The sequence below is a fragment of the Naegleria fowleri genome, assembly GCF_008403515.1.
Source record: "Naegleria fowleri strain ATCC 30894 chromosome Unknown tig66, whole genome shotgun sequence".
Taxonomy (NCBI): Eukaryota; Heterolobosea; class Eutetramitea; order Acrasida; family Naegleriidae; genus Naegleria; species Naegleria fowleri.
The window spans coordinates 124,891-150,265 of record NW_025407998.1 but is presented as its reverse complement, the minus strand read 5'-3'; the positions used below and the strand labels follow the sequence as shown (position 1 = coordinate 150,265).

The 25,375-nt window shown below is 38.2% G+C and overlaps 13 protein-coding genes across 13 annotated transcripts; 6 read left to right on the top strand and 7 right to left on the bottom strand.

Annotated features, from left to right (window-relative positions):
- Window positions 1–1,513: 1,513 nt before the first annotated feature.
- On the bottom strand, window positions 1,514–2,113 carry FDP41_008883 (uncharacterized protein; the record flags this gene model as incomplete). Its single annotated transcript, XM_044712783.1, has 1 exon — window positions 1,514–2,113. The coding sequence occupies one exon, from the start codon at window positions 2,111–2,113 to the stop codon at window positions 1,514–1,516; it is 600 nt and encodes a 199-aa protein (XP_044557348.1).
- A 732-nt stretch (window positions 2,114–2,845) lies between these two features.
- On the top strand, window positions 2,846–5,688 carry FDP41_008882 (uncharacterized protein; the record flags this gene model as incomplete). Its single annotated transcript, XM_044712782.1, has 2 exons — window positions 2,846–5,355; window positions 5,442–5,688. The coding sequence occupies 2 exons, from the start codon at window positions 2,846–2,848 to the stop codon at window positions 5,686–5,688; spliced, it is 2,757 nt and encodes a 918-aa protein (XP_044557347.1).
- A 455-nt stretch (window positions 5,689–6,143) lies between these two features.
- Window positions 6,144–8,447, top strand: FDP41_008881 (uncharacterized protein; the record flags this gene model as incomplete). Its single annotated transcript, XM_044712781.1, has 1 exon — window positions 6,144–8,447. The coding sequence occupies one exon, from the start codon at window positions 6,144–6,146 to the stop codon at window positions 8,445–8,447; it is 2,304 nt and encodes a 767-aa protein (XP_044557346.1).
- Window positions 8,448–8,803: 356 nt separating this feature from the next.
- On the top strand, window positions 8,804–10,429 carry FDP41_008880 (uncharacterized protein; the record flags this gene model as incomplete). Its single annotated transcript, XM_044712780.1, has 3 exons — window positions 8,804–9,314; window positions 9,381–9,492; window positions 9,565–10,429. 3 exons carry the CDS (start codon window positions 8,804–8,806, stop codon window positions 10,427–10,429), a joined length of 1,488 nt encoding a protein of 495 aa, XP_044557345.1.
- A 51-nt stretch (window positions 10,430–10,480) lies between these two features.
- FDP41_008879 (uncharacterized protein) lies at window positions 10,481–12,481 on the bottom strand (the record flags this gene model as incomplete). The annotated part of the gene is made up of 2 exons (XM_044712778.1): window positions 10,481–11,876; window positions 11,931–12,481. The coding sequence occupies 2 exons, from the start codon at window positions 12,479–12,481 to the stop codon at window positions 10,481–10,483; spliced, it is 1,947 nt and encodes a 648-aa protein (XP_044557344.1).
- A 595-nt stretch (window positions 12,482–13,076) lies between these two features.
- FDP41_008878 (uncharacterized protein) lies at window positions 13,077–15,239 on the bottom strand (the record flags this gene model as incomplete). Its single annotated transcript, XM_044712777.1, has 1 exon — window positions 13,077–15,239. One exon carries the CDS (start codon window positions 15,237–15,239, stop codon window positions 13,077–13,079), a length of 2,163 nt encoding a protein of 720 aa, XP_044557343.1.
- A 190-nt stretch (window positions 15,240–15,429) lies between these two features.
- FDP41_008877 (uncharacterized protein) lies at window positions 15,430–17,034 on the bottom strand (the record flags this gene model as incomplete). The annotated part of the gene is made up of 1 exon (XM_044712776.1): window positions 15,430–17,034. One exon carries the CDS (start codon window positions 17,032–17,034, stop codon window positions 15,430–15,432), a length of 1,605 nt encoding a protein of 534 aa, XP_044557342.1.
- Window positions 17,035–17,484: 450 nt separating this feature from the next.
- FDP41_008876 (uncharacterized protein) lies at window positions 17,485–18,468 on the top strand (the record flags this gene model as incomplete). Its single annotated transcript, XM_044712775.1, has 1 exon — window positions 17,485–18,468. The coding sequence occupies one exon, from the start codon at window positions 17,485–17,487 to the stop codon at window positions 18,466–18,468; it is 984 nt and encodes a 327-aa protein (XP_044557341.1).
- A 151-nt stretch (window positions 18,469–18,619) lies between these two features.
- On the bottom strand, window positions 18,620–19,693 carry FDP41_008875 (uncharacterized protein; the record flags this gene model as incomplete). Its single annotated transcript, XM_044712774.1, has 1 exon — window positions 18,620–19,693. The coding sequence occupies one exon, from the start codon at window positions 19,691–19,693 to the stop codon at window positions 18,620–18,622; it is 1,074 nt and encodes a 357-aa protein (XP_044557340.1).
- A 756-nt stretch (window positions 19,694–20,449) lies between these two features.
- Window positions 20,450–21,187, top strand: FDP41_008874 (uncharacterized protein; the record flags this gene model as incomplete). Its single annotated transcript, XM_044712773.1, has 1 exon — window positions 20,450–21,187. The coding sequence occupies one exon, from the start codon at window positions 20,450–20,452 to the stop codon at window positions 21,185–21,187; it is 738 nt and encodes a 245-aa protein (XP_044557339.1).
- A 151-nt stretch (window positions 21,188–21,338) lies between these two features.
- On the bottom strand, window positions 21,339–22,313 carry FDP41_008873 (uncharacterized protein; the record flags this gene model as incomplete). The annotated part of the gene is made up of 1 exon (XM_044712772.1): window positions 21,339–22,313. One exon carries the CDS (start codon window positions 22,311–22,313, stop codon window positions 21,339–21,341), a length of 975 nt encoding a protein of 324 aa, XP_044557338.1.
- Window positions 22,314–22,379: 66 nt separating this feature from the next.
- FDP41_008872 (uncharacterized protein) lies at window positions 22,380–23,516 on the top strand (the record flags this gene model as incomplete). Its single annotated transcript, XM_044712771.1, has 1 exon — window positions 22,380–23,516. The coding sequence occupies one exon, from the start codon at window positions 22,380–22,382 to the stop codon at window positions 23,514–23,516; it is 1,137 nt and encodes a 378-aa protein (XP_044557337.1).
- Window positions 23,517–23,660: 144 nt separating this feature from the next.
- On the bottom strand, window positions 23,661–25,211 carry FDP41_008871 (uncharacterized protein; the record flags this gene model as incomplete). The annotated part of the gene is made up of 3 exons (XM_044712770.1): window positions 23,661–23,792; window positions 23,887–24,311; window positions 24,437–25,211. The coding sequence occupies 3 exons, from the start codon at window positions 25,209–25,211 to the stop codon at window positions 23,661–23,663; spliced, it is 1,332 nt and encodes a 443-aa protein (XP_044557336.1).
- Between the last annotated feature and the right edge of the window lie 164 nt (window positions 25,212–25,375).

The window sequence follows — 25,375 nt, the reverse complement described above, 5'->3', positions numbered from 1 at the left end:
TCCGAAGAAAATAGTTGTGTCAGGATTCAAAACATCTATTAATTTTATCAAGAGAGCCTATTAGAACCAGGACTCCATGTAATAGCATCATCCTGAGCGATCCAGTGTCGTCTGTGATCCTGAGATAATGGGGTGACAAAAGCTCCTTGAGTGACTAATTTGTTCGACCTAATGTTATAATAATATTATCCCAATCGATGGGGAAAGAACGGGAAACCCTTGCATCAGGTAAATTAATTGTACCCCAAGAATTTTACATCATTTAGCAATCTTCTTTTCAAAATATAGACACTACTCACGTATTAGAAAGCAATGAATTGCAGTTTATTATGTTGTACAACGAAACCTCTACCAAGTAATAAATGTTTGATCTAGCAGACTTCACCAAAACACACCCTGGACAAAAAATGCCAGCGATCCTCTAGCACTATGCAACTCCCGGACGGATAACAATCCTCTTAATTTAGCACCAGAGTGTGGGCAACTTTACTGTTTGCAAAGTGTTCGCTTGACTTTGTTTGATTCGACTGTTTGACTTAATAATTTCCTCTCTCTCTTTCACCATTGATTCCTTGTTATACTCCAAAAATGTTCTCATTTCGCTTTCAGTTGGTTTGTAAATACGGTCTTTGCAAAGTGTTTTGATGTCAACTTTAGTGGGCAGCACAGGCAGGCTGGTTCGTTTTGCGAAATTTTCTAGTAGCTCGCGGGTACGGAGTCAGTAGTGGACATATTTGTTGAGACTGATTTTTTTGATGAACGAAAATCATCACCTCAACATCTTTTGCGATATGCATCCCCATAATTTTTCAGTAGAATGTGATACGGAGGTTCTTGACGAAGAGATGTCTTTCAACTAGTTTGGTGTTCACCTTGCGGTAGTGGTGGATTTGATGTCCTCTAGAGTGCTGGGTGGTTTAGCTTTGCTTGGAGAGAGTGTTGGCAACATTTTGATGTTATTGGTTTTGACGCAACTTGTCACTTGTCTCGCGTAAATCATGTCATTCCCCATGGCACCTCTCCAATTATATTTCAGGAACACACATTTTTTTTTGTGTTCTGTCATTTCACGATGAAATCAGACAGAATTTCAAAATGAACATTGCAATTATTTTTAAAGAACTCATACATTTTCTTCACAATGCAATGCTAAAAATACAATGAACACAACATATCCCCAAAACTGGAAATTTTACGTGAACGCTATTCGTCCTCATCTTCAATTTCATCAATCGCAAACTCCCACTTTTGTATAGCTAAAAATTGGCGATTGAAGATCCACCAGGGACTCATAGGCTGGAAAGCTCTGTTCTATTTTTCGCTGTTTTACCATCTTTCGAGGATATTCAACAGAAATTTTTTAAACCAAGAAATTTTTTAAACCAAGAAATTTCCAGCAAAATATGAAAAGTTATTTTTAGTTGTCCAGAGTTTTCTCGAACAGTTCATAACAGGGTGACAAACTTTCATAAAAATTTAATCGTCCTTCATCTCCATTGTCCATTCATCATCATTACCAATTTGCTCTCGACCTTAGGACCAACGATTGCAAAATCATCACCGAAATACATGTTGCAGAAATTGCCAATGCTTTTGGAACCTTCTCTTTGTAATTCTTTTTTGAAAAGACATTCATGCAAAGAGTGCATATCTGATGTATGAATGTGGTGATGAAAACGGAAGCAAATTCTTGTCGTTTGGGGTTCTCTGAAGAGAATTCTCTTTGATGAAGTACTGGTGGCGATACCTGTCCTAAGGATGGTTCTTGGATTATTGTTTTCTCGACTAATGTTGGATCTTCCTTGTTGGTGGATGGCATTAAAGGATTGGTTGAAGTGGTGGATGGCAAGGAAGAAGACTTTTGGTTGGAAAAGGTTCTTCTACTACTTTTAAAAGACCATCTCTTGCGGAACCAATAATAGACACCAAGCAAAAGACCAATGCCAAGCGTAAGAAGGAGATTGATATAGACAGTGGTGCTGGTGTTTGTGGTGGCTCGAATTGGTTTGTTTCGTCGACGAAATGCAAGATAGTATAAGAATTGCAAAAGTTCCGAGCACGAAGACAATGTAGGATGAAGAGATTGATTGATTTTGGAGAGTACGGACGGCATATGTGAGGACAAGAACGTTATGAAAGTGGTATGTGAGTGAGTCTAATCCACATGGGCAGACAAAGTTTTGATTTTAATGATGATGGTTGTTGATCCGTTAACGAGAATCGTTGCATGGAATGTGATGAAGGCAATAGTTGTTTTATTCTATAGATGTTTCAATGCATGGAGATAAATAGAGTTGATTGAGACAAGTTGGACTTCAAGATGGGCCAATTTAGGACTGAGATTTGTTTTGCTTGTGAACTTTTAATTTGGCCAAAGTATTTCTATTCTCAAATATCAAAAGAAGGTGCTGATTGGATTGACCTTTGTCTGGATTATCAGAATAATACGAAGAAGAAACTATAGATGCTATGAAATGCAAAAATTAAAAGAATATGAACAACTATTAGCATAAAAACAATAAGGCTCGCCATCTCTCTATTCTCGCAAAATACGAATTTCCTTCTTCGTTGACCCAATCGAACACTTGCGAAAAAACTCTATCGCGTCCTAATACTGGTCTATGGCTCAAAATCGTTGGTTTTTGAGCGGTGGAATTCTAGATAAAAAAGGAAATGATGAGAGTATATATAAGGTCGTTAATGAGAGTGAACTTTCATTTGCGCCACTTTGAAAAACCTCCATTCAAGGAAAATTGAGCTAACACGATTTCATGCGCACGGATGTCCATATGCCCGAGTTCACCACCACCGTCACGGTAAACAAGATACACAACCTCTTCAAAAAATGGTCGTTCTCAATGACACAGAGAATAAACAAGTTGGCACAGCCACAGCATCATCATCGGGTGCCTGTTTCAAGAAAACAACAACTACAACCAACAACAAATCCCTCCACCATACACCATCGGAGACATCTTCAAGTGTATTTCAAAATAAACAACAGGATGACACCTCAGCTTCAAGAGCATCGACCACTTCCTCCTCTTCCACAACCACCACTTCCACCACAAGGAATCAAACGACAAATTCAAGTTCGGAACCTGATGAGGACTTGCAAATTGTCCTCCAACATCAAAGTTATCATTCAAAAATTGGGACCGTCTTGGCCATACTGCCCATCGTTTTTGGAACAGCCTTTTGTTGGGAGAGAGGTTTATACACCTTCTATATATCGACCATCATTGAGCATTGTGTTCATTATACCGTCAATTATTTTATTGGGCGCGTCCAATCATTAAGGATCTTCTCTACGATTAATACAATCCGTGTGCTCATGGTGGCACTGAATCATATCTCTCTACAGGTGTATTATGGTCCATTTGTGGCCTTTCATGTATTTACAGTGTATAAGATTGTGATCACGACCATGATGTGGTACTATGATATGAAATTTACTTTGCTTAATGGATCGTTTCATATCATTAGTGCTGTGATGGGAAAGTATATAGCCTTGATGAACGAATCTCACATGTTGAGTGATTTGGAAATTATGTTTTGCTACAGATCCATATTTGAGGTTTTTGTATTATTAACGACGGTCCTCATTTCGTCTCTTTTGTTCTCTCAACACATGAACCAAACGAATGAGCAGTACACGCGACAACAAATAGAAATTACAAAAGAGAGAGTTCGAAACACAGAAAAGACCAAATTTATTGCCAACTTGAGTCACGAGGCAAGAAACCCTCTGCATGGCATTCTTGGTAGTTTACAACTGCTTCGACATGATGTACTAAAGAAGGACGAAATATGTGAGCAGGGATGCGAACATTGTCTCCTTAAAAACAATTCCACATCAGAGCTATTTCAAGATATTGAAGAGAATTCTAAAACACTTCTTCATATATTGTCATCATCATTGCACAGGAGTAATTTTGAGCTTGGAAAAATTAACTTGAAGATTGAGCCGTTTAATGTGATGTGTCTCATAGAATCCATTACCTCTGTATTTTCACAGCTTGCTCTTGAAAAGAGCCTCACACTTCATTCGTTTTTTGATGTGAAAAACGTTCCAATCTTTTTGAAAGGAGACTCTACTCGAATAAGTCAGGTTGTGATGAATTTAGTTTCAAATTCCATCAAATACACTTCGAAAGGGTTTGTCAAGCTTACATGTGAACTAGCCTCCGAAGAGGATCTGAAAAAGACTGATCTATCTATCAGAAAATTATCAAAGACAGAACCAGATGAAACCGTATTCATCAAACTTGAATGTCAAGATACTGGACGAGGTATTCCAGAATCGCAATTACAAAATATTTTCCAACCCTATCACATGATTGAAGAAACCACACTTTCAAAGAAACCAGAAGAGTTTGAGCGATATTTCAAACAGGCTGAGCTTATTAGTGGAGGAAATAGTCTTTTGATTCATACCTATAGAAATGGATTAGGATTGAGTATTTCCAAGTTCATTATTGAGAAAATGAACGGTACGGTCACAGTAACCAGCAGGGAGGGACAAGGAACGACATTTACGGTCATCCTTCCATTACGAAAATTTGTGGGTGAAATCCCCGAGAAAGGGTCTGTTGTGAATCCTGACAATGCTCATGAAATTTTACATTACGAAGCGGAAACAGGTCAAAAAATTAAGGTGCTTATATTTGATCCTGATGATTGTTTTAGAGAGGTGTTAAAGAGATATTTAAGGTTGTTCAAGAGAGTAGATAGCATTGAAGAATATACTAGCTTTGAAAATTTTGATCTTAAAAACTATTTAGCAAAAGATGAAGCAATTCTGGAGGGAGAAAGGAAATGTCATGACCACGGTTCTCGCAACAATACCTTAATCGTATGTTTGGAGCAGTACTATGAACAATTGAGTAATTTATTCCAATCGAAGCAGAATGGAGAACATGCCACAGTGGTAGTGCCAGCTGTTCCCAGAGGCCGAAACAGAGCATTCGAAAAGATCAAGTACTTGTCGAAACCAATCAAATTTGCCGACTTGTTTGACATTATCTCAGATCCACGATTCTCAAGCTCGCCGCCTCTACGCACTCCTCCCTCATCTATCTTAAAGACACACAGGAAAAGCATTGTTGAACTGGATTCTCAAACTGCTGCCTCTCTTGCACCGCTCATGAACATGGAATTTGATAGCGAAGTATTATCGAAACCAATCTTGGCCGTCGATGATAATGGAGTTAACAGAAAGATACTTTTTAAAATGCTCAAAATTTTGGGATTTAAAGAAATCGATCTTGCATGTGATGGTATGGAGTGCTTCAACATGTTTAAAAAGAAGACGTATTGTATGATATTGTTGGATTGTGTCATGCCTATTTTGAGGTAAGTTTTGATCGTGTCCTCATACCTTTGCTTAACACTATGTTTTCTTTGACCTTTCTTTTTTTTTTCAATTATGTTTTCCACAGCGGAAAAGAAGCATGTGAAATGATTCGAAACTATGAAAAACAAAATGAACTCGAGCATGGACCCAACACTCATGTTCCCATCATTGCCGTCACTGCCAACACATGGGAGACAAAGGAACATCTGCTCTCTCAAGGTTTCGATAGTGTCATGTACAAACCAATTGCAATGGAACAGTTGAAAGCAGAAATGCTGAAGGTCCTATCCATCAATAATGACCCGAAAGTGACCTCAGAGTCAGGGCAATAATAAAGGAGCATGTTGAAATAGCTCACTAAAAGTGGTTCTATGAGTTTGATACCAAAATTTACAGAAAAAAAAGATCCAAAAACGTTAATTTCCTGATTCGTCGGTTCATCATCCAAGACATGATTTAATTTCCTAATAATAATGAGAAATAGCAAGAATTAAACAACACTCGATTACAAAAACAACATCCGAGCGATTCATCTTGAAATTTGTTCGTTAGACATTACTCCCAACGGACATCAGTCTCTATCAATTTTTCCGAGTCATCTCTCGTTTACAGAAACGACAAAAACAACTACGCAATTATTATTATTCATAATTTATTCAACAAGCATTGCAATCGAATCGATAAGCAACACTTTCAATTGTGTAACAACAGCATCATCGAGAAATATATCTTCCCCTCGCTTATTAAATCATACTTCTGATTTTTGTCTTGTCGGAAAGCATTCATCATGACAACTAGCAACGACAAGCAAAGAGCGAGCAGTAGTATGGGTTGGCCTTCTCAGCCCGATGCTTCTTCTCATCATAATTCTCGAGTTAGTACGGCCATTGCAACCAACAACAACAAAAACAACAACTCGGGGAAGACTTCTCTTCCTGCATCGAGAATTAATTCTGCAATCACTCACTCTTCTGGCTCAATAATTGGTGCACAAGCAAATCCTAACAACAACAATAACACTACGACAGAAAATAATAGATCATCTTCTACACGTACTCTACCTTCTCTCAAGCAACCACCCCATGTACAACAACGAATAGGCAAATTATCGATCACTCCCACACCAACACCACCTCCATCTCAACAGCAGCATGAAGAAATAGGATCTGGCTTTCTTAAGGAAATTAATTGGACTCGCAAAAAGAAAAAACGACTGAAACCAATCAGCTCTTTTATTGATGAGCAAGTTGAACAATTCAAACTCAACGAAAGCGTTCAAGTTGACAATGAAGCTAATACTTTCATGACGGAAATGCATATTACTTCTCCCGATAAATCCAAGTCTCGCACCACCACTGCTCATTCCCACAATTCAAACGAGCTCTTTGTGGAGGATCCATTCGATGCTTCGGAAAGAAACAAGGATGTTAAGATCGCCCTTAGTAACACAATCAAACGAGTGAATCAAGCGAAAGAAAAACGTCATGAATATTGGAAAAACCCTAATGACAATAGTTTTGTTGCGTCACCTCTGTTGAATAAGTTTCCTTTCCAAGAACTAGAGTCTAGCAATTTTCGATTACTATTTAGCAAATCTAAAGAATTTGATTCCAAGCCAGAATTCACTAGAGAACGATTAGAGAAAGTTTTTACACCTTTCAAAATTTACCAAAGCAGCAAAACTAATTTAACATCCGACATTTCCCTCTTAAATAATGTTGAAGAACCTGAGGAAAATCAACCTGAACCGACTACTAAAAAATCAGCACCCAAAATATTGGCTGACAAAAAATTTGAGGAAAAGATTGACGATGAGTTAAGGAAAACCGATGTTCAATTTAAGGATCTTTTTCAAAAAGCTCATCATGTGGTGGCTAGTGGAAAAGTACAAGGTGGATCCTTACAAAATCCTTTTGGAGATATTTATTCTAGTTATTTTAAACAACATCAATCAGAATATGGTCAAAAGAAATTGAAACCAATCACCAAATCCATGAATTCTGATAACTGGAGAAATGAATTTTTAGGATCTCAGATTTATAGCCAACAATATTTACTCAATGCACTGGATGAACGATTTGGAAATAGACTCTCAGTGTTACAATCTCGACAATACTTGGAGAAAATTGCTGAAATATCGCTAAAAAGGTCAGAAAAATATGCAGTCTGTGGATTGAATGAACCTCAGATGAGAAAACTAACAGATACTTCATTGGACTCCATGTGGGATAAACTAAATCATTCACTCGAGGTCAAGAAGAGCAAGTTTTATCACTCAGTTCTTTTTTACAGACGCTTATTATTTCATTTAGAAACAATCAAGGTTCCCACTTCTGAGAATGAGTATCTGATAAAGTTATTGGAGTCCATTCGGAAACATATCATTGAACACCCAACAGACGATCTTACTAAGGAAGGAATTTTCTTTAAAAACATCAAACCATTAGTGCAAGAAATGAGCAAACTCGACTCGAGAATGTCAACAAGTAATTTATTCAAAACATCCAGACTCGATAGCTTCTTTGGTAATCGAGAGACTGTGCGAGTCATTTTGTTCTTTATTGCTGAGCTGAATATTAACAGTGAAGATTTATTTACTAACTTTTTACACAAACTTCGTCTCAAACATAGCAAAGTCATGGATGAGTTGAGAATCAAGTTGAAAGAACGAGAAGCTCAACAACAAAAATTGATCCGAAAAGTTGAGTTATTTCAAGTTGAAGGGGCCGACAAGAATTTTATCCGAGCGATGGTATTGGCTTTACAACCACAATCGTTTTTAGCTGGTGCTATCATTGTGAAAAAGGGAGATATTGGTAATGAAATGTACTTTATTTTGAGAGGCGTGGCGGAAGTTGTCACTGAAGATAGCGAGCCTAAAATTATTGCTTCTCTCGACGAAGGCAAGTTTTTTGGAGAGGTTAGTGTAGTGTTAGACCAAACCAGAATGGCCACAGTTCGAGCTGGGACAGATTGTGATCTCTTTGTTCTCAATAAGGATGCTCTGAAACGAATTGAAGAAGAATTTCCTGAGCCTGTTGAAAAAATCAGAGAAAAGGCAATCGAGCGATTGAATGCAGCCAACAAGTAGTGAAAATTGCCAGTTGGAGAGAAACTGTGACCAAGTTGATCAGATCTTGCTCAATTTGATGTCACCTTTTATTTCGGAAATCCACACTCTCAACAACAGGTTATCTCGTGAAATTCTTGTTGATAGATTTATTGTAGTTGAGACTGTTTTGTTCCATCTTTTGGGACGTTACTTACTTAAATTGGTTTTGGATCACCATTTTAATTTAGAAACAAGAATACCGCTATTGTCACAACAGGTTTATAGGATCAAAACTGACAGCGAGTGAGAAAATATGGTGAATTCATGTGATGCACTCACATCAGTTCCCAACATACAAAAACAATAGAACAATTACAACAACCAGCACCATCAACATGCCCCAACAAATACTGCTACAGGCCAATTTTGATTCAACTTCATCTTCCCAAATTGTAAATATCTATTTGAATGACACCTTTGTAAAAGAATCCAGTTATGCCATTGCTAGTCTCGGGATCAGCAGTTTCTTTCTCATCTCTTTCATCATTTATTTGACAGTATTTATTGGATTCTTGTTGACAGAACAGTTTCGAAAGGCCTGCTCTGATTGCACCAAAAAAGAAGAATCCAATGACCCAAATAGTGGAATTTCGAAACCATCCTCTCAAGAACAACAAGTGGATGAGCGAACAAACTCTTCCACAAATTACAATACACCCACTGCTCAATATTACAGTGGATGGAAAAAGAGTCACTCTCTGGATGACACATCCAAAATTAACAAAAATCAAAAGATCATGTTTATTTTGGTATTAGCATTGGTTGTGGTTCAATGTTTTGCATTAACGAGTCGAATGGTTAGTGATTCCATGAGTCTCATAATTAAGGACATATCACCAAATGCATGTAAGTGAGAGATATTGTTTATTTCTGTAATCAATTGTTCGATCTGTGATTTTTTCGAAACGACAGTGAATGAATCCACCGTGGTTGCATTTTTCTTGTTTAGTTGTGCTGAATTAGGATTAACATTTGGAAACATGATTACTACAATCTTGATCATGTGCTTTGTACAACATGTCTTGTAGGTGTTTCTGACTTGTTAATAGAATTAATAATTATTATTATTGACTTGTTTATCAAACTATCAATCTAGTTTGATTACATGTCACAAAGTGAATGCAATTTCCGACAAAACATTCCGAGGACTGAACATTTCTTTGAACATTTTTAATGTCATATATTTTTTGTTGTCTAGTGGAATTATTGTCACCATCTCCATAGGCTTATTTCTTGTCAAGCTTAATGCTGTTCGAGATTTCCTTGTCACCTTATACGTCATGTGTTTTGTGATTGACAGTACTATGATTATTTTGGAAACTGTATTGTTTAACTTTTTCGGTTATATGGTCGTGAGAACTATCAACCGGCAGAGTACAAAAACTCAAAGAGATCAAACCAAATTGTGTGTGAAGAGAAAACATTTTGCCAAAATCATAATTCTTCAAGGAGCATTGTCATTTTGTGCTCTATTGCAATTGTTGGCGGTAGTATTCGAATCTATTGCCAAATCCACCAAAACTCCTGGAATAGAATTGGCTTATTATTTTGTCAATTCATTTGGTATATTGAGCTTTGCTGTAGTTGTTCTCTTTCTTTACAATCCTTTATTCAATTATCCTGCAAACAAGATGAAGATTGAAGAAGCAACAGATTTTGTGAAGGAAATGCTTCAAACTGAGCCAACTACTCCAACATCGCCTTATTTTCCTAAAAACAGTGCGAGAAGTGACACTTCACGAAGAGATAACCAATTCTTAGGCGTACCAGGAGTAGAGGGTAGTCAATATTTGAGTGCGTATTCAGAATCATTTGGAGGATCTTCGACCTCATTGGACAGTTCCACAAGTTGTGACAGCAGCACTAAACACCTGGACGAAGAGGTGAGGATTGAAGAGGTGATCAAACCACAAGCCTTCCCTGCTGCCTCAATCACTCAAATACTCGATTCTCAACAGTAAACGGTTACAGAACAATTCGTATCCATAAAATCGGATCCACATGTGTTCTTTTTATTTGAACCACTCCGACTGTTGCAATTCTTTGACCTCGTTTCGTAGTCTTGATAGTGTCATTGGGTAGTTATTATTCTTGTTGATTTGTCTCTCTTTTGGGACCAAGTTTGATGGTGCTTTACCCATGTAGGCCGCGGTTGTTCGTTGTGCAAATTCCTCTTCAGAATCTGACAACTGCACAGGTGAGTTGGAACTTGCTGCCAGTAATTTCTTGTCCACATTTCCAAATCTATAAATCTTTGCATCTGATCCAATAAGATTTACTTCACCATCCGCTGTTGGATCAACAGTAGGATTTGCACTTCCTTCATTTCTAAATTCTAAGGCGCTTATTGATCGTTGTGTCAATTTATCAATAATATTGAGTGCGTTGATGGTTTGCTGTGTGAGTGGTCTCGAGTCCCCAGAATTACCCTTGTTCGTTCTATTCTTTGCCAACATTTTAGCTCCAAAGTTTGAATTGCCATATAATTGAGGCATTCTCTCCTTATTTGGAGATGTTATCCTGTTATTAATGTCGAGTGGATCATCTGTGGTAGATTTTGATTTTCGAGGCACAGCAGCATTCTCTTCTCGCAACGAACCTGAAGGAAAGTTATTGGTGGAAAAACCGAGTGGAGAACCTTGTCGAAAATTCATGAAATTTGCAGGAGGATTCTCTTTAAATTGTTGAAGATCCTTATCGAGCTTGGCGTACATGGACATGATGAAATCATAGTCAGACTTGATCTTTTCCAATTCTTTAGAATTTGCCTTAAATCCAAGTAGGTGATACACATCTTTTTTGTCCATCTTGGCATTGATTTTATCTTCCAAATCCTTTTTTGTATTGTAAATATTGATTGTGAAATCCTCTTTCATTTCTTGTTTTAGAGTGGCAATTCGATGTTGAAGAGTCTCTTTCAAATTGTCAACATAATCTTTCAATTCGTTCACTTTGGTTTGAATTTTCGTTAAAGTTAAATCTCCTTGCAGACGCATTGGAGCATTCATATCAGTAAAACTAGCAGAGTTTGGATCGATTAGACTGTTGGGAGATTCTGTTGTTTCAGTGAGAGGAGTAAGTTGGGCGGTTGGAGTTTCAGGAGTTGCTTCTTCTTGGAGTGACGCTATTCGCTTATTAACGACGAGAGGTTGTTGCTCCTCAGGCTTTGATTCAGTCTTTTCTGTTGTTGCTGCTGGACTTGAGGTATCTTGTTGATTATTTACATTCGTTGTCGTCGATTCACTATTGCTGGTCGTCTCTGTTTTTCGTTTGGCTTTCGAAGATTTTCGTTTCTTTTTTGCTACATTCTCCTTTTTAATGGTTTCGGCAGCCTCAGTGTCACCTTCATCTACATTAATTTCATTGTCTCCGAAAGCCCCGTTTCCCTTATTAAGAGATTGATTAATTCTGAATTCAAAATGGAATAACTCCATGATTATGCAGAAATCTTTTAGTACCTACCTTGACAATCGGTTTTGCAACTTTTTGAAATTATCTGAGTATTCTCGGATAGAGTCTTCTATCTTAATGGTTCGATACTCGAGTCGATCTACCAACTGTTGAACAGATGTGATTTTTCTGTCACCTTTGTTCGTCGTGTCTAACATGGATTTGAAGTGATCGGCGATCGTAATGTCGATTTGTCGCATCTTTTCTGCGTACTTTGTTTTATGCTCTATTATTTCTGCTGTTATTGATGAAACCTCTCTGTCCACAACTGATTTAACACTGGTTTGAATATCTTTCTTTACACAATCCAAAATCAAATCTTGATTCTCTTTAAGCGAATCTCCAATGGAACCCTTAATGTCATCTTTCAAATTGTTAATTTGTTTTCGGAGCTCTGTTTGAGTCACAAAAGACTGTTCCAAAGCAGCAATTCTCACTGAATTGTTTGCGGATGTATCAAGAATTTCCTTCAACACCAGAATCAAGTTACTGAGATTGATGTTCGTATGAACATTGATGAGGTTTTCCAGCAAGAGTGAAGCATTTCCAGTCTCGGAAGGCATGGATTAATTTACAAGTCTTTTCTGTTGAATAATAATAATAATTATAATGGTTACTAATAATTACTGCGAGAGTTTTTCATAACTAGAGGTGATGATGAGCTGAATCCCATTCCGATAGCCTCTGGAGCACACGATCTTCAAATAGCTGAGTTTTCAATTCTCTGCAGTTCACCGTGTTCGCTGTAAATTCTCGAGGATGATGATGATGACGATGAACGGGAATGTACACTCCTACAGGTGCTGTTTTGTTGTTGTTGTTGTTTCCGAGCAAACAGTAAATAATCAAACTTGAATATTTTGAATATTTTTCTTGATTCAAAATTCGCGCGGTTAAAGTTCTACGGTTTTTTCGGTTGCTCTCGGCATGTGTCATGTGATGTCATTCATTTGCTTAGTGATACTGCTTCTGGCCACATTGTGAACTTTGCACCATAAACGAGAACTGTGTAATGAGGTTATTTAATTAACCGGGATCGATGGGTCGGATTGCTTTGGAGAGATTATTCTTGAACTTTCTATCAGTTAATCCAATCCAAAATCCGATCTATTTAAATTTCCTCAACATGGTGAAGAGAGATGATCAATGAACATGAATTTATTTGAGTTGTTTCTTACCAACCTTGTCTGAGGCTGTTTGTTTTTGTTCTGGGTATTGTTGTTTAATTTCTTCCCATGTCTTTGTACTTTCAATGAGTGAAGTGAGAACAGAGACTACATCATTGATTGGTACAATGACTTGCTCGCACGAGTCACGTTCTCTGATGGTGACAGTGTCGTCGCTCACGCTACCATCATCAACAGTGATGGCAAATGGAATACCAATATCATCGGCACGAGCATATCTCTTACCAATGTTTTGATTGGCAGTATCAACACGATAGCTGATACCATTTCTGGAGAGCAACTTTTGAAGCTTGGCAACCACTGGATCATATTCTGAATTTTGTAACTTTGGTAAAACAACAACCTTGTATGGAGCAATCACTGGTGGAAGAGACAAGACACATCTTTGGAGTTTGTCATCGTCAGTGTGTTCTTGCTTTGGTCTAACCCAGTAACTATGTTCGAGGAGACAATAAATAATACGACCAATACCAAAGGATGGTTCAATAACTGCAGGGTTGTAGTGTCTACCTTGAATCTTGTTCTCACGCTTTGGGAATGAAATCAAATCGCTTGAAAGTTCAACATCTCGGTTAAGATCAGGCACGAACACGGTAATTTTGCCTGTCTGATCCAACTGTTGTTGAAGTTCAAGTTTCTTGTCATCAGGGAGCGAGGTCAAATAATTAATAACAGGTTCTTGATCCTTCTTCAAAATCTTGCCAATCTTTTGCTTGACAGGCTCAACAGCAATATACTCCTCGATAATTGGCTTGTCAAATGTTTCGTATGCAACAAGTTCGTTCTTGGAATGCTCAGAGTGGCGTTCCAAATCGTAGCATGATCTGTTGGCAATACCGACCACTTCAATCCAACCGTACGATGTCAGTAATTCGCAGTCCCAACAGTCACGAGCATAGTGAGCCATTTCATTGGCCAAATGTTGACGGAATCTTATGGCCCCTTGCAAAACTCCACATTGATCCATGAACAATTTAACTCTTGCAATATAATAGGCATGTGTGAAACTGGTGAGCCATTTCTTTTCTAAAGCCTCTTCAATTGTCATTTCAACTGGTGATAAACCTTGAGTTTGGTTTTCACGTGAGAAGAATGGTACTTTGACATGTTTGACTTGATCCAACTTTGGATGCACATCCTGTTCTGGGTTAAGGAAATGCTCAATTTCTGCCAAAGTAAACTCTCTTACTCTCAGCAAACCAGATCTTGGAGAAATTTCATTTCTGAAAGCCTGACCAATTTGAGCCGAAGCAAAAGGCATTTGTTTACCATTGTATTCAAGCAAACGCTTGAAATTGACAAAAATACCTTGTGCTGTCTCAGGACGAAGATAACCCTTCACTTTACCAGTTGGACCAATTGGAGTTGAGAACATCAAATTGAATGGGTATGCCTCGGATAAATCATTACCAGTGGTTGGACTCTTGATGCCATATTTTTTGATCAATTCATCGAGACCCTTTCCATCATAGTCGTCAATCTTCTTCTTGACCAAGTGATATTCCTCAGCAGTTTCTTGAGACAAGTTTGAATTCTTCTCTAACTGAGTGTCAATGAATTCACCGACAAGCTTGTCAGCACGGAAACATTCATGTGTAACTACGTCTTTAACCATCCAGTCAGCAAATCGTTGTACGTGTCCGGAAGCAATAAAAACAGGTTCAATCGTCAACGAACTGCAATCCACTTCGAGCATATTTTCTTCAATGACAAAGTGTTTTCGCCACAGATCCAAAAGGTTGGCCTTGATGGCACAAGCTGGAGGACCATAATCATACAAACCAGCAACACCTCCATAAATTTCAAAGGAAGGAACAACAAAGAATCTTCTTGTGAGCAATTCGTTAAATTCTTCGGGGTCAATGTGAAGCTTGTCCGGATTTGCTCTATTCCATTCTTTGGTGATTTGACTAATTTCCATGTTCAAATCATCAATTTCCTTTCCCTTCTTCTTGATCGCATCCTTGTCTGGTGGATTTTGGTTCTTCAATACGGTAATTTCATCCTTCAGGTTTGCCATTAACAATTTCTTTTCGTGGAGTCTCTTACCAATTTGTTCGTAGGCTTCCTTGGTTGATGTTTTACCTCTCGCTTTGCTTGAAGCTGATGATGATGGTGTGCTATTGTTAATCATTTTTTTTGATGTATTATTATCGAAACTCTTCGACGGAATTTTACAATTTTTATACATGGATGATATCTCATCATAGCCGGATACAGGTGCAAACTTCTGGCTGCAGTGTTTTATTATTATCCATGATATGCAACAAGGACTACGAAAATGCACATATTCGTTTTAGGATGTCTCTATTCGAAAGATACAATTATTTTTTCTTCTTTTTCTTGTTCTTCTTGTTGGGTTTGCTTGGGGATGCTGAAGAAGCGGGAGGTGAGAGGGTGAGGCCACTGGGTGGATCTCGAGTAGTAGTTGGTGTTGTAGATTTCTCATTCTCTTTTGTGTCAGATATTTCTGATTTAGCTGGAACGATTGGCTTCAAAGAATTTTCTGTCTCGCTCTGTTTTTGCTCCTCCTTTCTTCGATTTTGTTCCAACAATTCCTTGACCTCCTTCGCAGTCTCAGCTTGACTTGCGAGAATAATGGCAAGTTCTTCATAGAACTTGATTTGTTGCTCTGTCAATTCACTAAATATTGTCTTATACTTTGTCACATCAAGTGCATCTTGTTGAGAAAGTGTTTTTCCGCACTTCTCAAGCAATATCTTTTCGTCAGAGTCAAGCTCAATGACTTGTTGTAATGTGGGCTTGATGAGGTTGGCCGATTCCTTTGGCATTTCATCCATCTCACCTTTTTGCAAACTAAACGTTAAAACACCTGGCTGATTTTGGAACAAGTGATTTCTTCCTCCCAGCACGACAAGTTGATTAGAGTTGACAATGGCAGCACAATGCCCAAAACGAATGGAATCTTTTGATTGCGACAATGAGTGTTTCCAATGTTTCCAAACTCGATCCTCCAAGTTGAAAGAAATAAGCTCGTTGGTTGGTCCTCTTTGCGACCATCCTCCGTAGAAATACATGATGTTGTCTAAAAGAATTGCTGAATGCATTTCCCTTCCTTTTGGAGTTGTTGATTGTGTAGACGGCTCAATGAGCTCCCACTTCATGTTTTCAATGTTCAATCTCCACATCTGATCACTGTAGGTATGCTCTGTTTTTCCACCGTATACATAAAGATTGGAGCCTCCATCGTACAGCATGGAATGGCCGCGCATTGGAGGAGGTTTTACAATTGGTTGATCCTGTTCAAAAGGGCTCGACCAGGTGCAACTTTCTCTGTCGAAGACAATCAAATCATCCAATAGTTTTATCTCATTCATATCTGTCAACATTTCTCCTCCGAAAACATACAATTTGCTGCCCACACACACAGCAGCATGTTGCCTTCTACCATGAATGTCATGGGGCATGTTTGATGACGATTGTGCCTGTATGATTTCCCATTTCAGGGAATTTACATCTAGTGCAAACAAGGTGTTTCCGTAACCGCTCAATCTCATATTGTCAAGGCCCCCGAAGAAAATAATTTCCTTTCTTTCTCCTACCTTAACGAATGACATGGAATGACCCTCAACTTTTGGAGGAAAATCATTCGAGGAATGATCATCACTTTTCTTCCAAGAAATTTGTTTCCATTGAAGAAGATGAGGATCCAATACATGAAGGACGTTGGAGAGTAGACCCTTATTATTCTCTCCTCCGTACATGTAGAGAAGGTCTTCATCTTCACCTCGAACCAATGACATGAGAAAATATTCAGGCCCCTCTCCGTCGACGTTTGTACTTGTACACAGAATGGCTCTTTGTTCACTTTCTGAAATTTTGTCTTTGCTTTGAGAAGAGGTAGATATATGGATTTTGTCTTGGGCCGATGAATCGATCATCACTACAGAGCTACTTTGTGAGGCCATTTTTTCATATTTTAGCCTTATTTTTCGTGTTACTCCTTCTCTTGAAGACCAAATTCCAGAAAGTGAAAAGACGTGGTTGCTTCTTTTATGCCAACCTGGCAAGTGTGCATTCAAAGGTGGATTCATTCTCCAATCCTCTCGGTCCTGGTCCTCGTAAATAATATAAGATTGGGAGTAAGAAAGTCAGAATAAAACTGTATCTTTCCGCCTTACGGAAACTCTCGAAAAGAAAATTCCCCTCTCGTTATCCAAGCGTGGGTTCATCACAAACTGCCGATCGTTTCGTTTCCGAATTCATTCCCACAACACAACGACACAACGTAGAGCTTAACGACAACAACATCATCTCAATTTTGTAATTCGACTATTTCGGACTCTAACTACCATAATAATCCTGCGTTGAGGTTAAAATTGCTCATCCCGAACCACTTTTCATGAAATTGTGAACACATGTTAGCCAAAGATCAACTCTATTATTTTGTCGATATTCAAGAGCATACGTATGATTTAAAAACTCTAAGCAATACATTCTTTCCGCATAGTAACATCAATTTGTTGAATATACCCTCGAGTTTGGGAGTGAGGCCGAAACAGGTCGAATCCTTATTCAATGAGGGCGTGAACAATGTTCTGGAGAGGCCGGTTCCTCAAACCTACTTTTGTGGCCTTCTAAAGAAACCTCTCAGCAAGAGAGATCACTACATGGAAGCATTCCTTGATTTGCTTCCACAAACAGCGACCGTGATTCGGGAGGGACGAGAAATTGAAATTGATATTCAGTTCATTGTATATGGAGATTTGATTATACTCAAAGAGGGAGAAGTATGTCCGGCCGATTGTAGAATTATATGGATTCAGGAGGAATTGTTGGTAGATGTTTCAGTCATTAAGGGGAAAACATCGGAGCCTGTCTCTTGTACGACCTACATGACCGATGCTTTGCCTCTGAAAACTCACAATCTCGTCTTTGCTGGAAGTAAAATAATGAAAGGAAAAGGAATTGGTCTTGCGATTGCAGTCGGTGAGAGACGAGTTCAAATTCGAATTGTGGACTATGTGTTGGCGAAAGAGATGGGTGTAAAAATTGTTCAACCTACCTCTGTGCCTTTGGTGAGACCTCAGTCACAGCCCATGAATCTTAAACGAACGTCCTTCACATCCGATCGGTCCGATACGAGTGTCTCGAGTGCAGGTGGTGTCGTGAGGAGGAGCTCCTTCTCTGGAGAAGGAAAAACCACGGAGAGAAGATCATCCATGGATCGAAAATCGTTGGACAGAAAGTCCATGGATCGAAGATCCGTAAGGGAGCAAGGAAACTCTGTGACGTACAGCAGACGATCATCGTCCTATTCGAAGGTGCCCTACATCTCCTCGTCCTCACCCACAAAGAATAATCGTTCACCAAGAAAAAGATCCCCCTCTCACAAAATCTGATCAGAACGACCACCTGTCCTAAAGCTGAGTTTGTAACATAATTCTGTCATTTTTGTTGTTTGGGTTTTAACACGCACAGATCGTCAAAACGAATACTAAGCTTGACCACAAAATTGATGTATTCTTATTTACATAAAAATTATTTTGAGAATTATTCTTGCTTTGATGAAGTTGTTGCAACAAACAAGTAATAAGGAACGCGTACAATTCCGCAGGTGAGACTTGACACGAGAGGAACCTTGGCCATATTTTCCTCGACATGAACCGACTCGAAATGATTTTCAAGGTATGGCAAATGATCAGCATTGACAGAGAGTTGGAGTCCCCAATTCAATAACAAAGGCCACACAGCACGAGTGATGAGATTGTGTTGTCTTGCACCAGGTGCTGGTCTTCTTCTTGAAATATAAAAGTCAGCAACACCCAACACTCCATTCTCTTCCTTCAAGACATGGTTCTTAATATTTTCCAATAATTCAATCCAATTCAAGGAGGAAGAATTTGTCAAAGCATAGCTCAAAGTGACCACATCAGCCTTCAAATTATTTGGTAATCGGTAAGAGACTGGATCATGTTCCACTACTTGAACCAAATCATCACTCAAATTCATGGAGGTTACTTGTTGTTGAGCCTTCTCGAATGCCTTCTTGGATGAAGCAATCAAGTAAATCTTGCTAAAACTGCTCTTCAAATTGCCATCACGGCACTTGTTGGCCATCAAGGAGAGATCGGATTGAGCACCATAATCGACCCAGACAAGTTTCTTATTGGGATTCACGTTGGTGATTTCCTCAAAGACAGTACTCAACAAGACATCGAGACCATTTCTTCCGATCAAGTTTTGACTCATCCACGATGTGATTGTGCTCACAGCTTGATCCACACTATTGAAATCTTCCCATTTGATATTCTTTCTTACTCGTTCGTATTGATCCTTCAAGAGTTTGACGTAACTTTGGACGAGATCGTTTTGGAGGAGCTTTCCGATCAACCAATCGTTGTAGGCTAATTTCAACTGTTCCTTGATGCTTTTGTTTCCTGCCAATACAGGAGCAATGATGGTGTTGTAAAAGAGTTGTAATTGTGTGAGTACCACCACAGCATAGGAAGCCAAGAGTGTATACAGGGCCGATTGAATCACTTTTTGGACGAGAGTGTTGGACTTGATCTTGGCCGTCCATTCATGATTCTGGACGTAGTGAATGAATTGATTGAGAGCTTCCATCTTGTGAATGATGAAAGAGGGTGTTTGAAACTTTTTGTTGAGTGAGAAGAGTGGGCAATGATTGGTTAACTAGGAATATAACTGATTGACTTGAGGAAAATAAAACTAGCAAGCCAAGTATGGACCTTGTGTGTTGTTGTTTTTTTGTGACACTGGTTTTGGCTGCTCGTTTCAAATAGCAAGGGCTGTTTTTGAGCGAAATTGTTCGAACAGGAATTTTGCTCAATTCCAGGTTTCCTCTCTCATCGGCTTTCTCAGAGCATGCTCTTCAAACGAAAGTCCCGAAGGAAAATTTCATCAGCAAGACCATTGAATTTACCGCAAAGATTTCCATAAGGAAGAAACCACTGATTAATTCTCCTGTTCTCTTGCAGCAGATGGTGGCCACCATCGCTTGGGCATTTTCAAGAACGAAGAAAAGTTAACGTCGTTCATTAGCATTGTCCTCCTCTGCTTCCGACGATGGAGAATTTTTCGAGAGGCTCTAAGGAGAGAATATTACATATTTGCACACTCCACAGTAGCGCCACGAAGTTTATCGAAATGAGTGGGCGTAATTGTGAATCTTAAATCTATTTCCGCCTAATAAGTTTGGGTCGTCTACAGATTCGGGCAATATATTGGACATGTCTCCCTTTGAGCGATACTAGAATTTCGCTCGAAAAAGCAACTCCCAAGACTTTATAAGTGATGATGGTTCGGTTTTCGGTTGGATTCAAAACTACATCGTTTGAGGCGGGAAGTTGAGAAAAAAATATGACTACAAATGACCCTCATCATCATGAGGAGACTGCGCTACCTCAACAACCTGTGCCAAAGAGACGAAAGGGAAAAAAGATAAAAAAGCCATTCCTTCAACGAGTAAAGATTGGATGGGAGAAAACAGATCGCAAACAAAAGATAAATTATGGAATCACAATGGGCCTTTCATTGGCGTCGGCGATATGCAACATTATGATCAGCGTTTGGTCCTTTGCTGTTTTCGGAGTAACTAAGGCCGATTGCCATCGTATTGGAAACACAAAAACATGTCTTTTTGCATACGTGAATAACATTTTTGCCACTTTAGCAGTGATGGAATTGGCGAGTGGTCTCATTTCTGCAGGCCATGTGGGGTCTTATATATTTGAAATTGTTTGGTACGCCTCCAAAATGAAGGAAAAAGGAAGCGCCCTGTCAACTACAGTACTGCTTGGAAAAGGATTGATTTCCCTTATCATGCTACTTACTTTTATAACTTATTGTGTCTATGCATTTTCTCTCAGCTGTCCCTCAACCGATCTTATTCCTGGTTTTCAGGCAATTACAATATCGTTCGCTGCTGGTTATGCCGTGTTTTGGCTAGTAGGTACTGTGTTAGGACTTCTCACGTTCCATTTCAACTACAATTTGGTTCAATATTTGAAAGAGGCCATTGTTGGAGAAGATGACGACGAGGATGACGAAGAGGAAGAGGATGACAATGATTTATTCGTTGAGGAGGAGAAGAAATGACACCTGATGCATCCATCTTTCTATTTGTACAGAATGGACAGCCTTGTCCAAAGAAACACAACATCACCTAAGTCAGTGTTCTCTATTTTTTGCATTTACTCCCATTTCCAACTATTCTATTTGAAATCAATAAAAATGTCAACTAAGAATTTTATTGCTTTTTCACTGATCTCTTGTGTCGTCCCTCAATTGATTGAATCAACATTCTGAGCTTATTGGCTCGAGTAATGGAGACCTTTTCGTGAGCGATCTTCTTGATTGCTTCTGGGTTGTTCTTTCTGAAAAAGTTCTGACCATACATTCCAAAATCCCTCAAGTTATTCTGAATGACGGAATGCACAGAGAGATCATTCAACATTTGTTTGTATAATGATGAGTCGTTGGTATTTTGTGCCAATTTCGACGACTCTATCGACAACTTGTGCACTTCCTTCTCAACAATGACTTGAGCTGTTTGTAAGGGCAACAATGGAAACAAAAACGAGTGTTTTTTCGAATATTTAGCACAAGGATCAAAACCCTGGGAAGGCAAAGTCGATGGATCTTTCACGAAACGAAGGGACTGAAGCGCTGATTTATCTCGTACCAGTTTTACAGTACTTTCTTCAGTGTCTGCTCTTCTTTCCATGAGCTCGGGCTCAGGTGTTTCCTCTTCCGATTCATCTTCCATTTCTTCCTCGTCCTGTTCCAAATCTTTAAACGTTTCAGAAAGTTTGAAAAATCCACTTTGATTGCCACTAATTTTTGTGTTTGGTTGAAAGAGATTGGAGGTAAGAAAATTGGAAGAGGAGGTCAACAACGAAGATGAATCTACATTTTGTTTTTCAGAAGAAGAAGGAACAGAAGAATCGGAAGTGAATGAAAATGCAAACGAGTCCACTTTGGTTGTTGTTGCTGTTAACTGAGAAGAAGAGGCTGATGATGAATTAATTTTCTTCGTTTCATCATGCGTCGTATCATTGATGCTTAGTTTGCGGTCATTGTCTTGTTTCGGATTGATTTTAATTTTCTTTTCGTGTTTTTGAGAGCTTGTTTTTGGTAAAATTTCTTGATGATGGTCATCTTGGTTCAATTGGTGGTATTGAATTTGTTCCGAAGATAAGTTTCGTTTCTTGTCTTTTGGCATTTTTTTTTTGAATTACTAAATATGTTTTTTTTAGTGCAATAGTCAGAGAGTTCATCCTGTAAAAAAATGCCATTCATTTCAATTCGTTTTCCTACTCGTTCATCCTCCGCTAATCGTGATTTCAACCACACGAACAACAAGAAGAAGAAAAACAACATTAAAAAGGAGTATTCCAAAGATCGGAATGATCAAACGATTGAACAAATACCACATGAAATATTATTGAACCATATCTTTGTATATTTGGAAGGATTGGAATTATTTCTGAAAACGAGAAAGGTGTCCTTTACATGGAATGAACTCATTACTAAGAATGATACTTCACGAAATTTTCATATGAAATCATGTGATTTTTCTGAAACTCAAAAAGCCTTCTCCGAAAGAGGTATTAGCCTTGTTGCAAATTTATCTCGGAATTCACTGAGATGTGAAAGTTTTTATCAATGTGCGAAAAATGGTTTGTTTGGAAATGTTTCTACACTTGTTTTGAGCGGCCTTCATTTGGGAATTGTTCGATCCAAAAAAGAGATGATTTCATTAAAATTCGTTCCATCATTTCCTGGAAAGACAATTGTTTCAAGAGGATACATCAAAATACAAAAAGCACAAATCATATCAGAGGAAGCCACTTTCAATCAAGACGAATATGAGGGAGGGAGCGTTTTAAAATTTATTCCAAAATTAACACATTTAAATTTAAGTGAAAACAATTTTGGTGATGAACGTAATAATTGGGTTAAAGATTTATCGAGTCAGCGAATTCTACACTTGAATTTATCTGGAAATGATTTTGGCCTCGCGACATGTGAATATATTAGTACTTCAATGGTATTGACACATCTTCAATACTTAAACTTAAACAACAATTCAATCACTGAGGCATGTTGCAAATGTTTAGCCTCAGCAGATTTCAAAAACCTTAGTGTGTTAAAATTGGTATCCAATCGAGTGAATAATATTGGCCTTTTTGCACTCTGTGAATCTTCATCCATTACTGGAGTATTGGAACATTTGGATGTTTCATCGAATGAAATTACTGACGAGGCATGCTATGAGTTAGCGAAAGGAAGATTTCCAATGAAACATCTCACCATATTTCGAATGAGAAACAATGAAGGAATAACTTCGTTAACAAAGAAAATGCTTTTGCAGAATAGAGAAAATATTTCACACAAACTCACTGAAGAGAATTTCATATTGTGAATCATTTTTTTGAATTTGACTGTATGCATCGGTTAACTGACCAATCACTGGTGTCACATTAATGATGATTAATTGTATAATATGTAAAACTATTGATAGATTTAATTATTTCATCTAAATAACCTTTGGTAACTCCTTTTATAATTACTTTCGAGAGTCGCTAAGCATATATTCGACAATACGAAAACCAGTCATGGACGAACTTGGCTCCAGTTCAATAAATGTTGCTTCAGGAATGTGAGATCGAATGTCATCTTCAATGTCAATAATTTCTCTCTGAGGTTGGTTAAAAGTTTGTTGTTTGAAATGATTTCATGATTTGGCCAACGTTGAAATATTTAGTCACTTGTGTGATGAACTACTCACTTACCTCCATGGCTTTGGTGACATCTTCAGTATACCAATTCAACAATTTCATTAATTCTTTCACATCTTTGCTCTTTTTGATAAATTCTTTTTCATAGCCAAGCTCTTTGAGCACTTTACAAAAATAATAACCATTAAAATCAACCTCAATAGTCACGCTGAAACTTGTTGGACTCAACCATTGTGATTGAATAGCATAAACAGCCTCAATCGATTCTCTCTTCATTAGAATGTCTCTAATTTTTGCCTCCATTTTGCTGTCAATACTTCGTCCAATAAGATAGTTTCTATTAAGCTGAATGAGTGAAAGTGATACAAGTCCTAATAAGCCTCCAATGGCCAACGACGCAACACTGTCATAGATTAAATTATCTGTATAAACAGACATGCCAATTCCTGCAAAGGCAATCACAACGCCAAGACATGCAGCTATTTAAACCACCGTGAGAAGACCATCACAAAGAAAATAATAATTGGACGAATAAACCAATCAAAATAATCACAAGTTAAAATATTATGAATTCACTGCAATGAATGGAGTGATTCAAACTTACCCAAATCTTCTAATAATACAGCCAAAACCATAGGATCTTGAATAGATTTCATGTATTGAAAAATTCCCATGCCTTTTGGTTTTTCTTCTCTCAAATCCTTAATGACACTCAATAAAACACCTCCATCAATGACAAATGAAATCAAAAGTACAATCGGTGTGACTAGGCCATAGTGACACATCATGGTCGTGACCATTTGGTCTGGTAAAAATGAGTTCAAAAACATGTAACTCCAAGAATCTTTCTCAATCATGTCACTGGTAGGAACAAGGACATTGTGGTGTTCTGTTCCTGTGGCAATATCAGTAATTTTCGGGTGTGTGTGATGAGAGGGTGGATGAATTAGTGTTTGAATACCGTTATACATGACAGAAAATGAGCCAATCCACCATATTCCCAAAGCTGACACCAGAGAATAAAAGTAACGAGCGCGACCATATCCATACTGATACTTTTGATCTGGAGTTTTGGCCGATTGCTTAATTCCTAAATATAACAATCCTTGGTTGAGACTGTCTATTAATGAATGACATGTCTCGGCCAAGAGAGTGGCACTGCCTGATGTGATATATGCTGCAAATTTAATGGCTGTAATAAATGTATTTCCTGCAATAGCTTTCACTACAGCATTTCTACTGATTTTTTGTGGATCATAATCTTCTTTTTTTGTGTTCTGATGATTATTACCGTAACCATTATTCGATAATGTTCGGGTCCTCAAAGATATCGAAAACTCTCTTTGTTGAGAAAATAAATGATTATCGTGAACCATCATGATGTTCTTCCATAAATAGTTGTTGTTGTTGAAAATATTACTACTAAACCAAGAGCTAATACCATTATTTCTTTTCGTTAGACAGTCTAGGTGATGATACCTCGGAACCGCATGATGATGAGCCAGCAGATGTTGTTGTTGTTGAAGAAACAACGTCGTCTTCG